Below are 14,074 nucleotides of genomic sequence, written 5' to 3' on the forward strand. Positions count from 1 at the left end.
AGCATCACTAAGAAACAGAGGCATTCAAAGTAATTCAGCCATCTTAACTCATATGGGATGCAAGGAGGACACAGTTGAGAGTTACTCTGTAACACTTTAAGCAAAGATACAGACACCTTCACATTAAACTGATAGTTCAATGTTTTCTGTTCCAATTCAGCTGAACACCAAAACTAGCTTCTACCCCACAGAAGCATAAAGTCCATCATGCAGGCTTCTGTGCCATCAAAGCTAGATGTTCTGTAAATCAGACCCTTATACAGAGGAAAGTTACCGAGTACAACTAAATAGCATACATAAATATATATCTAATATTTAGCAGATCTTTATTCCCCTCCTTAATGACTTTTGTTGGTATTAGTGAGATACGCAGCTCATTCCATTTTTTACTACACTCAGAACATTAACAAGTTACCATATATGTGTTAATATACTAAACACCCTTTAGCAGGTCTCTTTAAAAAAAAAAAAAAGTATTTAAAAACGGTTTTGGAAAAGTAGAAATCTATTTTCCAGAAAAGCAAGCAGTATAAGGACAGCGCAGACTCCAGTGCTTAAACATCCTCTCACATAAAAGTCATCTCGGCGGCTTTTGTGCCTGGGACTCAGCGTGTCTCATCTGCCAGACGTGTTCTATTCATCCTCCTTGCTGCGGTGCTACAAGGTCATGAAAACCAGCTTACTTTGCCTTTCAGCTGGCAGACTTTCAAACATTATAATCACCAGTCTGTATAAAAAGGGACACGTAGCTTTGACCTCAGTTCATTTCTTTCTTACTCACATCTGTGAGAGTCAGCTTCGTTACACCACTGAGATTTCATCCTCAAAACCAAAGTCTGGTGAATGTGTCCGGAGAAATGACTTTGTATCTCAAAAATATCAAAAGTACCATTCAGATCTGAATTTCTATTAAAAACTGTGCACGTTTAGCAAAAAATTATGCTGCTGTAAAAACAAAAGGCCTGCACCTCGGCCTACTCATAATACACGCTACAACAAAAGAGATTATTACTCTAAGAGCTTTTTTCTCTGCTGCTTAACTAAATGCAGGCATTAAAAGCAAAGTGTTACTAAGCTTTTCCTAAGAGAGCACGCAGGGGTGTGGCATAATATACATTAATCAGGAACAAAAACAGTTACAAACAACAACTCTAGAAAATGCTGCACATTGGCAGCACGCCTGGTTTCTGAAACGTAAGGAACTGCATGGGAGTCGTCAAGATGAAGTCCACACACCTTGATCATTGAACTGATCACTAGATTCCAAGAAACCAAAGCAAATTTAAAAATACACAAGACAACAACTGCCTAGAAGGCAGAGTTTTATCATCTGTCAATAACCAGATGAATAAAGTGCATAGCAACTATTAGAACAGTTTCTTGAAAAGACGATACGTTTAGCAAGTCTCAAAGTTTGTAAGCTTGACACTTATCCATACATTTTGCTACATGTGTGGCTTCCCTTTACTTTGCTGTTTAGCGTCACCGATCGACTCTTCAGCACTGTCTGTGACATCCTTCACACTTCATATGGAATGTGCTGAGATCTCTGACTGCTGCCTAATGTACGTCTGGAAGCTCTTGTCACCAATAGGATGTTCTCTAGAATTAAAAAAAGAAGTATTACATGTAGAATTTTCTGCCAGGACATCGCAACGTCAGAACAGAAAGTGAACATACACAATGTTTTGCCTAAGTTTGATTTTCAAAATTAAAATTGTAATTATATATTGCATCTTCCTTAGAAGCGGAGGAACTGATGGACTGCTGAATTGATCCTGGTGTTTACTGTCTTTATTGCTCACTTCATGTGCATAGGCTAAAAATTAATCAGGCATATTTTATTTTTATGAATTATTTTCATGAATTAAAACCAAACATTTAGAATTTCCTAGTGCTTTAAATATTTGACAAGTTGTGATAGCAATATGAATGTGGTAAAGGCCAGAACACAAGGAAGGGAAATACCATTTCCAGAAATGTTGGCCTGTTGGGACAACTCATACTTACTGGCTTCCATATTTTGTCTTCTTAAACTTATCCCTCTTATACTGAGCATGCTCTTGCTCTAAAGTTCCAACACCTTCAATAATCAGCTTTAGTGTTTTATATGTCTCTTTAGGGTCATCAATGATGAATGTAGAATATTCCTCCTCCTCAGGTCCATCGTACACAGATTTGCTGCCGCAGGCCTCTGCAGAAAAAAATAAAAGTACACAAATAGGTATCAGATAGGTAGGAGAAAAGAAAAAGTGGGACAAGCAGACTAAAAGTACTCGGTTTAGGATTCATACAGGCCAGCAGTTGTCCTTGCTTTTTATCATCATAACTACCACAGAACTGTGGCCAACATCAACAGCAGAAGGAGCAGTTCCCTGCCCTTTGCTGGGCTGTTTGAAGGCACAGCAGCTGGCTTATGCCCACTCCCTCCTCTTAGTCTTATAAAGAAAGGGCAGCAAGCTTGGCAGCTGCTCCTGGCTTTGCACAACTCTGTCCCATTGCTGTACAGGCAATGCTTCCACCTACATTACCACTAGCACTACTACACAGACATTTTGGGAACTCTGACAGAACTTGGGAACTATCTGCTTGCTGCAGGATTGGGCTTTGTGAAATCAAATGTTTATTTGTCAGAAGGACGGGTTACTGTCATACACAGCATTAAGTACAGAGCTTCACAACAGACTGAATTCTGAACACTTACAGGTTGCACTAGTCGTGGAAGATGTTTTACAACATTGCTCTGCAAAAGATACATACAACAAGCACAAGCAGAGTGTGTCATGACTGCTGCCTTTTCAAGGAAATACACCAAGCATAAGTCATATGTAATATCACATTTTATCCTATGCAGGAAGCCTTCCTGGCTACATCAAGACACCGCTTACATGGACATGTGCATCACATCTATCATGTGATCTACTTCATCATCAAAGGGGAGCACATCAGAAGGGAGAGAGTATTTCGCTCTTTTTCCTCAGCTTTCCAGCTCTACTGCTCTTTCAGTCTCAGCTGTCCAGTTACCTTCCCCTTGCTGCGCTGCCTGTGCCAAACCTGCGTCCTTTTCCCTGACACTGAAACTCAATGCTGGCGCTGGCAGCGGGGATTCGGAACAGGGGAAGGCTGGGCATTGGTTCAGACAGCTCGGAAGTGGTGGAGGATCTTAAGTTCGCAATTGCATGGCATCCAGGACTGGATTAAAGTGCTTTCCAATCTGTGTGTTTGACACCACCAGCTTATCTCATATTATAAAATCAAGTGCTATTATAAGATCAGTGCCACAGTGAAGGCTTCCCTGCCACTCCCTGTGCTAAACTGGGATTTTAAGTCTGGCACCGTGTATACCGGATACTTTCCTTGGCATGTCTACCAGTACTTCCTCTGCTGTTTCTTCTTTCTTTTGTCCTTCATGTCACATCTTTGTTCCCCACAGCTCTTAAGGGCTTCTCAGCCCAAACACCACTTCTCATCATTCCACAGACACCCAACGCTGAGCTTTTGTTGACAATTCTGAAAGAGCCTGCCTAGGAAATCCGTTTGGATCCAGCATGTTCTGGGGATCTGAACCAGGGAATGTGCACATGGCTCCTGGTAATACATAACCATGTTGCACTGAAACCTCAACTTTGCTGGTGCTTCTTTTCAGGATCAGGAAACTTCTGGCTTAGGCCACACAGTGATTTGTCAATTCAGAACATCCAGACTATGCTCTGTGCCTACGGTATTTCAGGATCATTAAGACCATATTTCAAATAACTTTTTATTATATAAAAAAACTCTGCACAGACTATGAGACTGCACATTGCACCAAAAATAATTCATACAACTGCGTCTAGATAGCAGAAGGGGAAACAAATAATGGCTGAAGAGGATTTGATCTGCTAGGCTGGTGTAACTAACACACACCATTTTTCAAAGATATTTTCGCCTTGCTAAGTGTGTCAGAGTTGCAAAGATGTTTCAGCCTCACCTTGCATTTTCTCCAATTTTGGCATATATAAGTTGAAAAGAGAGTAGATGCGCTCAGTTTCTCTATCTCCATCTATATCCAGTTGTATATTAGCTGGTAGGCCTCTGCAAGACATCAGGAAGAGAAGTAGGAGTTAGATGTTAAACAGCGTGTTATGGTGTGAAAAGCTCAACAAGGATGAAAGCAGTATTCCTGAAAGATGACAAACTGTATGAAACAGAGCACAAAACCTCCAGATTTTCCCAAGAGAAAAGGAAGACAGATTCAAACTTCTCTATGCCTGGATTTATCCAGCATGTTTTCACTGTGACTTGAAAGAGTAGACTCAGAATCCAGACATTTTGATGAATCCATCTGTTATAACCAGATGGAGGAGCCAAAGCACTGTATTTTCCCAGCTATCTGGGTTTTATATTCTGAGAAGAACTACCACTACAGAATTGCTGCTTTCCTCAGTTTAGATGAAAATAAGTTTCCTAGAAACAAGACAGTATCTCTGCATTAACAGAGACCATGAGTAACCTGCTCAGAAAAGACTGGTTTAGAATTAAACCCAGAAGGAGATGCTTATCTGTTTCAGAAATTTACAAACAGAACACTGAATGGATTTCTGGCTTATTTTCTAATTGCAGATGATCAGAATCAAAATATTTTATCCCACAGTCAACTCCTATCAAGGTTCTGAACTCTAAAAATTTCAGCTGTTTGATTAGAATATGCAGATACTGACAGCATCAGAAGTGTCAGCAAAGATGACCTCTTAAAACACCGCAACACCTGCATATCAGACTCATCTTGGTACCTGCATTCCTGCCACACTGCAGCAATCCACCTTTTCCTGGCAATATACAGATCTGCTTGTTACCAATCCTTACCCTGTGCAAGGTGTGCAGCCAGGAGTATTATCTGCAGTAGCTTTACAGCAAAGCCAGTGGCCATTAAGATAGGCAGAGGGATGGTAGACTGTGAGGCGCTTCTTGTTGCACTGGCTAACTTTGGTGAGTATATCAATCCAGTCCTTGGCCTCCACACAGTTGTTTGCTTGAATATACAAGACTCTTCTTTCAGGCTGGATCACCTGGAACATCTGCAAACACGGAAGTAAACCACAGAATAAACTACCAGAATGACACGCTGACTTTAGAAGACTTAGACTGATCAATTTGTTACAGTAAAAAGCAGGCATACTAAAAGAATGTACAAATAAATATATTTCAACACAAAATGAAGAAACAAATGTGCCCTTGAAACAAGACTTTCCATCTGGTACAAGGAATAAGATACTGTTCCTGAAGGAGGTGATTTACAAGCAGCTAGTATCAACTTGCTTGTTGGGCCTCAGCAAGATTTGTTGTCAGCCTCAGGGATGCAATTTTAGTAATGCTGCAGCTTCAAGTTTTGGATGGCTGGAAGAAGGAACCAACACAGAGCTGAACAGAAACGTTAAGAGAAATAATGAGAGTCTAGATCCAGCCTTTGGGGCAGCTTTGCTCTAACTGCCATATCTCTAGTCTTTTTAACGCTTACTTCAACATGATTTTTTGCTGTTACTAACTTCCACAGTTCTGCACCCAACTGTAGCTGCAGTTTTCTCTGTTTCTCTTTAATTGCCTGGTTCAAATAACCACACATTAATTCTGCATTACAGTTTGGGCACTTAGTATCTAAATGAGAGCTCCCTTGCCTGTCCAAAATAGCTTCTGCTCCAAGATGGCAAAATTGCCTCTATTTTCTTCCCCTTGAAGACACAGGTTTCAAGACTTATTGCTTGATTACACTGATCCAACCTCACACACTGATCATTTCCTCTATCTTCTGCAAAAACTTCACTTTAATGGGTTTTCCTTATCAGGTATTCCTAAACTATCCTTTTCCTACTCTACTTTTCCATTCAATTATTCAAATGGCTAGACACTGCACTGTCCAGATCATGTTGAATATTATTTTCCAAACAGCTGATTTCTCTTTGGTCCTTCCAAAGAAACAAAGATGCAACACAAAAATATGTGTACATACACAAATATATGTCTCTCTCTCTATATATATGTATATATATAGAGACATATATTTGTGGTGGTCCTGTGTGGAGCCAGGAGATGGAGTCAATGATCCTTGTGGGTCTCCTTCCTACTCAGGATATTCTGTTTTTCTAAGAAAACAGAAATTCATCCTTGTGTGTTACAAAGATTCAAAATATTGGTCTGAATTTTGCACCTGGCAGGTTGTAGAATAAAAGAATGGCTTAGGTTGGAGGAGACTTTAAAGATCATCTAGTTGCAACACTCTGCCAAGGGCAAGGTTGCCAACTGCTAGATCAGTTTGCGAAGAATTCCATCCAACCTGGCCCTGAATGCTTTCAAGGATACGGCATTCACAACTTATCTGGGCAACCTGTTCCAGATCCTTCCCACCCTCCAAGTAAAATAGTTCCTCCTAAAATCTAATTGAAACCTCTTTCAGTGGCCCTTGTGCTCCTCCTCTGGACCCTCTCCAACAGCTCCACATTTCCTGTACTGGGGGTACCAGTCTTGGATGAAGTACTTCACCTGGGGCTTCACAAGGGCAGGGCAGAGGAAGACAATCACCTCCCTCTCCCTGCTGGCCACCCCTCTCTTCATGCAGCCCAGGATACTGTTGGCCTTCTGGGCTGCACGAGCACACTGCTGGCTCATGCCCAGCTTTCCATCCACCAGGATCCCCCACTTCTTCTCTGCAGGGCTGCTCACAATGAGTTCTTCTTTGTACTCATATCCAGGATTTCCTTGACCCAAGGGCAACACCATATACTCTGGTCTTGTTAAATCTCATTTGACTGTTGTGATCCCACTTTTCGAGTGTGTCCAGTTCCCTCTGGACAGTATCACTCCCTTTTATTGTGTCAACTGTACCAATCAGCTTGATGTCATCAGTAAAGTCACAAAGACTAACATATCAGAAATAGAGGAGTTGCTAAAGTCAGTCCAGCATTGTCAAAATACTGGAGAAGAGAGTCTTTTAAATAAAACTTTTCAGACCATAACTGGCAATCAAGGTTTGGATAATGGGGACAAAAGGGAAGAGGAAGATGGAAGGAAAGACGAGTGTGTAGCTCAACTTCTATCGACACATGACGACAGGAAAGAGAATTTCATTGTCCTGCAGGGGTAAATGGATCCTTCTGCATTTGAACAAATGAAAAAATTTAAGGGGTATGGCTTTATGTAAGGGGATACCAACCTAAGTGAACTAGCATATGGCAAATGTTACCGAGAAGCCAACAACTAAGTCAAGAATTTCAAGTGGTTGCCAAGACCTTTAAACTGTCAAAAACACCAGCAGATTCTCACACAACACAGAAAATCTGAATACTTAGATCCACACTCTATGCCCTGCAGTGTGTGTAAGGAAAATGAAGACTACGTGAAAGGCAATACAGACTTCCTGGCTTTACTGCCAGACATGTTGCTTTATCAGGAGTGATGGAAATAAATTTGGTATAACTCAGAGCACAAGTACATACAGAATACTTATAGAAAATATGCATCTTTAATCACAGTTAGCACCCATGACGGACTGTGTGTTGCAAATACACCTGATGTGGATTTTTTGAGGATTCTGCTCTCACTGCAGTATTCCGCAGCATGGGAATACAAATGTCACTATGGGAAGGTGATAATGGTGTTTTCTACTGCTCTTGGAAACACTCTGAATCTTACTTTCTTGAACAGATGTAGTTACCTTTATTTTCATAAGGTATTTCAGAATCCAAAGCAATTCATGGTTTCTGTTCATGCTCACAGTAATATCTTCTATCGTTAACAATAAAAGGATATTTTTTCCTATAATAAATCTTTTAAAAAAAGAGATATTCTGAATGCATTTCAGCCCAGCAAACTCAGCGTAAGCTAAAGACTGCCTTGACTGAAGAGTTAATCGGAATTACAGCTCAGCTCCTCTCAATACCCAGAAAGTTTTATCTCAGCTGTATGTCTGTGATCCTCCACAAACAGAAGCAGTCAGTTCCTTCACAACAGAGAGGTCCGACAGAAAGGGCAGAGACGTGATTACCATACCTGTGTCCAACACTATGGAGCCCAGACAGCTGATCAGCAGTGATCAGTACTGAGTGTGCTGTGGATCACGAAACCCAAGGACTGCTGACTGTGCTGGTAAGAATCTGAATGGGCTGTACTTTTGGAAACTCCTGCTACTATATATAGAGTAAGCAGCTGTGGTTGTACATCTTTCAATAGAAACCCAATCCGAGTTACAAAAGGGAAAAAGGTGATTAGTCTGGTGGATCCAGACCAACCTAACAAGGAAGTTAACAAAGATGACCTACTTACATTTTTCATTTTAAAGGATTCCTCCTCCAGTCTTTCCACTGCCAGAATGTTTTCAATAGGAATGCTACACAGAGGGTGATCACCTGCAGAGTACATACACAGAGGCTCAGCAACTTATTCAAAACTCAACTTCACCCTATGCCCTTATTCTGACGGCTGATTCAGTTCCTATGAAGATCATTTTGACTGCATAGAAAAAAACCTTTCACTCAGCAGGGATTTACCAGGACAGTCTTGAAGCATTACCTTAATTTCATTTCTGCTTTCAGCAGCATTACGTTATGCTAGCAAATCTCTGAGAAATTGACTACTGCAGCAAGACACACTATATTTCCTGAGGAGGTGAAAGAAATCATTACTGTCCTCTCAGCTGAACCAGGCTTATGGAGGTGACGTAAGATCTCAAAGTTGAGTGTGAAATGACAACTGTCATTATCTGGACATCTTTTTTCATCTTTCTCACTCCACATTTATTTATTTGATAGATGGGAGTGATATTTGTTGTGTACTACTGAACTACTGGAATTAAACTATCAAAAGCAAAATTCTTGATATTAGGCAGCATTAAGGGAACAAATGTTTGCAGGCTCAAAGCTTGCAGTCAAACCCCAAGCAGACTGCAGTCAGTTATGTCAATTCTACAGAATTTATAAAAATCATGAGAAATGCATTTGACAACGTCCAGTAAAAAAAACCACACAACAGTGCAAGGAATTTGAGCTCCTGAGTTTTGTTTCCTTGACTATTTTGTTTCCAGACTATTTACTAGGTAACTGAAACCTAGAGATGATGCTTAGTATCTAATATTAAACAAATACTATGAAAATTTCTGCTTATTTATATAGTCCTATGTTATTGAAGAACTTTCTCTAGCTATCAGTACAGGATTATCAAAGAAAGGGCAAGAACATACAGACTGACAAGACTTCTCTGTACTGTGCCTTCTATAGTTACAGACTTAAATCTCAGTCCTCAGTTCTTATAGTAGATTTAATCTTTGCTTCAATGTCTTCTAAAAAGAGACTAGCAAACCTCTGTTACCTTTGCTTTTCTGATATGTAAACTCATGATTTGTCAGGCGGAACCATCTCTTCTTGAAGTTCTTCATACCAAATCGTTTTCTTCCCTGTGCTCTCTTAATCATGAACCTAGTAAACAGGACAACAGCTGTTACAACAATATACCAGATCTTACACTTACATAGATATATATGCATACATATAAAATATGTATTTATGTATATAGGTATACACATATATACATATATATACACACACACAATGGCACTTGCAAAGCTTTAGGAAGGGACACGGTGTTTTCTCATTATTGAGGCCTTCTCTTGACAAGAAAAGGAAAGTCACATTTGGATAGGTTTAGTGCATCTGTTAGTTAAACTTGTCCTTTTTCCAGATCTCAGTACGGGGCAAGACACATAGATTGATTTGTAGTGTACACAGGGATTCTAGTTGATTAGCTGAACTGCAGCATGTGCTCTTTCTGCAGTTACAAATGCAGCTAAAAGATTTCCTAATGCAGCAGAAAAAGGACCTGTTAAGCGTGACAACACAAGACTCTGTAAGTCTTCTTTCTTTTTTTCTTTTTTTTTTCTTTCTTTTTTTTTTTTTTTTTTAAGCTCAATTTTTTTTAAGTAAATTTAACAATTAAAAAGCAGGTATAAAGCTTCTGGAGCACAGGGTCTGTGCTTACATGCTTTAGTCACTCTCATGCTCTAGAAAAAATCACCACGTTCCACAATGCCATTTGCAATTGCATATTGATGCTGCAGTTAGAAATGGATATTCAGTCACATACAAAGCAATTTGATGATTGAAAGCTAGAACTCCCTCCTTTTTTTTTTCTTCTTCTTTTTTTTCTTTTTCAGATGAAGGGCGTTCATTTATTGAGTCGTCAGTTTTAATTAATTTCAAACTTGAATTAGCTTACAAGGAACTGTGATGCATCCACCAAATTCCTAACCACTAAATCAATCCAAAAGCTTCAAGGTGACTTTGGAAAGCCTGGTAACTTCATATTGCTCAGCCTCATTTCTGGTGTAAGATGTGTGTGCAGCTGGGAGCTGTTAACAGCTACTTTACACATTACATTACATTAACCATTGTGCAAAATAAATAATTGCACAGTAGAGCCATTAAAAACTATTCAGTACAGAGCACCTTTTCTTATCTCGTAAGAAGGCACTATAGAGCAGAAAGAGCATACAGAGAGAATAGGGGGTGATTTGGCTGAAGATTTTCAATAGCAGAGATAAAATGCTTAGACCAGGCAATCCTATTTCTTGCTTCTGGTATCTTCAGTCAGAAACAATTACATTGCATCCAACTGAACTGTAGGGCTCTTTAAAGATCCAACAGAAGCCCAAGCTCCTTCAGACTTTAACTATTTTGTGACCAGCTGGGCTGGTGCCCTCTGCTCATTCAAAGCTGTATGGGCAAAAGCTGACAACACTGTACACAGCAAAAGATACATATATTCTTCATTAATCATTCTTAGTCACACTCAGTTCCATTTTTTAAATGGTCAGTTACTGTCTCAGTACTAGGATTCCTTAAGAAAGATTTAACTCAACCATGTGATTGAAGTCATCACCAGACTGACCGGATTGGTGGCAGACTTCGTATTTCAAGGTTGAGGCAAATTTCAAGGGAAGAGCAAATATCCTTGGGCTGGACAATATGCTCTTCAGGTCAGTTTCTCTTTCTTATCATGCCAACACTTAAAAGGTTACTCAAAACCGTATATGCCTACTGAGCCTCCCTGTTTAAGAAAAGCAAATTCCATACTGCAGAGCTAAGAGCACATTTCTAATTTAATTCTTCTTTGCTGACATAGCTGAGGGAAGAACATGCTTTTATTTCTCACGGATAGGTGAGCAGTGTTCAAAACCACTTAAGTTTCAAGGTCAACTTAATAGGATTTGTTTCCAATATTTGCAGAATGTGTGAGAAATCTGAGCAAATAGTCAGCAGCACAAAGGAAAAAAAACCACAGTCTAAGATAAAATCCATTCCAGTGCTGTGTGGCTGGAGAAACCTTTTCTTCTTGTGGTTATGGTAGACCCGAGTTTGGATCTGCCTTAGCTTTACTTAGAAGCGTCAGCATGCAACTTTTACCCACAAGAAGGGTAAGACTAATTCTCCTTTTCGTTTTCCTCCTTTTGGGAAGAGCCAGGCAGACAGCTATCAAGCAGTGATGGCATGATCCATGCCAGCAAACCAAGTGCCAGTGACTAAAATTTTTGGTACTGTGCATTCAAGTACAAGAGTACATACGCTATAGCTTTCCATTTAGATATTCTTAATAGAAGGATAGATTTTTTAAAAAGGAAAAAAAAAAAAAAAGAAAAGAAAAGAAAAGAAAAGGAAATGAAATAAAAACATTGCAAAGACAAGCAGAAACCCCACTAACCAGCCAATCAATCTGGAAAAAAATTCCCACCCATCTTCCACGACACAGTATGGCAATAATGCAAAACACTGGGAAAAACAGACAGCTGAAGCCCACTCTATAACCTTGAGAACAATTTACATGAATGCTGCTCAAGAAGTGCCTTGAAGTGCAACCTCTTAACTACTTTCAGTGAGTTCATCAGGATATATACAATGAATATTAAGCAAATCTCAGTGCTTCTTGGAGCCTCTGCCTATAGATAGAAGTCCATAATCTCTACTTTCAGCAGGTTTTTGTTTTAAGGAAGAAAGGAAAAAAAAGGATTTGGTCAGCGTTAAGAAATAAATAACAGAATGATCTCTGCTACTTTTACACAGGCGTTTCAGGATTGTTAAACAGACTACTTCCTTCCCAAAGTTAAGTCAGACAAGACTACTGCTGTGAAGGAAGGACATGCTGTCAGCCAGTAGCTACAGCAAAGCACCAACTGCCCCTACCATCTTACCTGCATGAACTATTACCATCAACTTTCTTTACTGTTAGTTTAAGAGTCCTTACAACAGCAGCCACAGGCCGAGCAAGAAAAGACAGAAAAAAATCAGACAGGAGCAAAAGAAAGACAGAGGCAGAAAAAAATCATGTTTTAGAGTTAGAGGGAAAATGTTACAAACTATACATTTACTTTCAAAAACAAAAGAATGATAAATGTACAGAATTAAAACAGAGAAACTTGCTTCTAGGGACAGACCCTCATCAGAGAAGTGAACTGCAGAGACTAACTGGAAGGGGTTACGCTTTCACTGAAAACCTGACTTTTGCATGATGTGGAACTACCATGACAGCTTACTTTCAGCAGCAGCAGCTCAGCTTACTAAGGTCTGACAGGAAGAATTTGGATTTTTACTTTCTTCCTCTTAGTCCAAATAAGCTGTTCTCACAGTGCACACAGACGACCTTCAAAACTCGTTTTTCAAACACAAAAAAATTGCCAATAATTAGTCTCTAAAACTAATATGGTACACATAACATGGTTCCATGAAACAGAAAGATACTATTACAGGAACCTGTTCCAAATGCATGACAAGTTTCCCTCAAAATGGCCCTGAAATTGATTAGCATATGGATTTAATAGGGCAGCAGAAGCAAATTCTTTGCCCTCACTAAGATACGCAGTATCTGCATTTTACAGCTTTTGTTCACAGTCGTTTAAAAAAGGAAATTGAACTTGATCTTAATATAGTGCTGATTTAAATTCATTCTGCTTTAGCTGTGCTGATTAAGGTCTACAGGCTTCTTTTTCCTCCATATATTCCAAAGTACACTTAAATTTAAGATGTTTAAATTAAGTGAAAGGATGTTGAAATCAATTATAGCAGCCAGAGAGAGTAGAAACAGCAGTGCAACAATCTTCCTACACTCTTTTCTGAACATACAGATGGAATAGGGGTGGAGAAAAAGATAGCTGCCTTAGAATAGTAGCAAGCACATATTTAGAAGGTGTTGTTGCACATGCATGCTTACCCTTCCTTAAGTAGTATAGGTTGCTCTATGCTCTTGTGATCTCTCCTTCCTGAAGATGAAATTAAATCTAGAAACTAGAAGGTGAACAAAAACCATAGATAAAATGACAGTACAGCAGTAAAAAAATTAAAATCTTAAACATCTGTACAATATAGCACTGCAAGGAAATACTGTAGAAGTATTTAAACAGAAGGGTACTGGCAGATATTTGAGGAATTTGGGAGCTTTCCTGTGTTGTAAACTAAAAATAGCACAAATGTCACTAAGTGCAAAAACTGCAGATGACCAGTGCTTCTTCTCCAAGCATTTTCTTTGTAAAACATATCTTTCAATTACTTTTGTACTAAGCAATTTTCATCACAGATCTGCAACACTCTGTGAAGTATGCACGTGACTTGAGCTCAATTCAGCAGCCTTACTGATCCAACCTAATTACTAAATACAAGCAGATCTAAAGAGATTCTAATCTTACATGCACATAATTTGATACAAGTTTCCCAAAAACTATCACAATTATCAGGAGTCTGCTTTTTCTAGCACACACTTCCTGGTTTACAAACAGTACATAATAGGATTCCGAGCTTCAATCTCAACAGCCCCTAAGGATTATTCAGAACATTCACAATTCACAAGCATTACGTACGTTTTTTACTGCATCTGCGTATTTCTGTTCATTAAAATAGTCATAAAAAGTAGCCATGTAGGATTCCTTGAAATTTGCCTGAAATACAAAATCAAAATCATGCATGTCATAATACAGTTTGTACCTCAAATTATTATTCTCAATAGCAGTAGACCATGACAAAAATCACCAAAGAGGTTTTTTTTCCCTGTCCAGAGGTAAAATAAA

At 39.2% G+C, this 14,074-nt stretch overlaps 1 protein-coding gene across 1 annotated transcript in view; it reads right to left on the bottom strand.

Moving 5' to 3' along the window:
• Positions 1-1,526: 1,526 nt before the first annotated feature.
• Positions 1,527-14,074, bottom strand: part of RASA3 (RAS p21 protein activator 3) — a gene marked incomplete at both ends in the record, with an annotated part of 126,551 nt that continues 114,003 nt past the window's right edge. The window contains 8 exons of the mRNA XM_079549311.1: positions 1,527-1,602; positions 2,011-2,194; positions 3,971-4,074; positions 4,846-5,057; positions 8,296-8,378; positions 9,337-9,443; positions 13,225-13,298; positions 13,868-13,945. Coding sequence (XP_079405437.1) covers positions 1,527-1,602; positions 2,011-2,194; positions 3,971-4,074; positions 4,846-5,057; positions 8,296-8,378; positions 9,337-9,443; positions 13,225-13,298; positions 13,868-13,945 — 918 coding nt within the window. The remainder of the gene's footprint in view (positions 1,603-2,010; positions 2,195-3,970; positions 4,075-4,845; positions 5,058-8,295; positions 8,379-9,336; positions 9,444-13,224; positions 13,299-13,867; positions 13,946-14,074) is intronic.

This window comes from Tetrao urogallus, assembly GCF_951394365.1.
Source record: "Tetrao urogallus genome assembly, chromosome: 1".
Lineage (NCBI taxonomy): Eukaryota > Metazoa > Chordata > Aves > Galliformes > Phasianidae > Tetrao > Tetrao urogallus.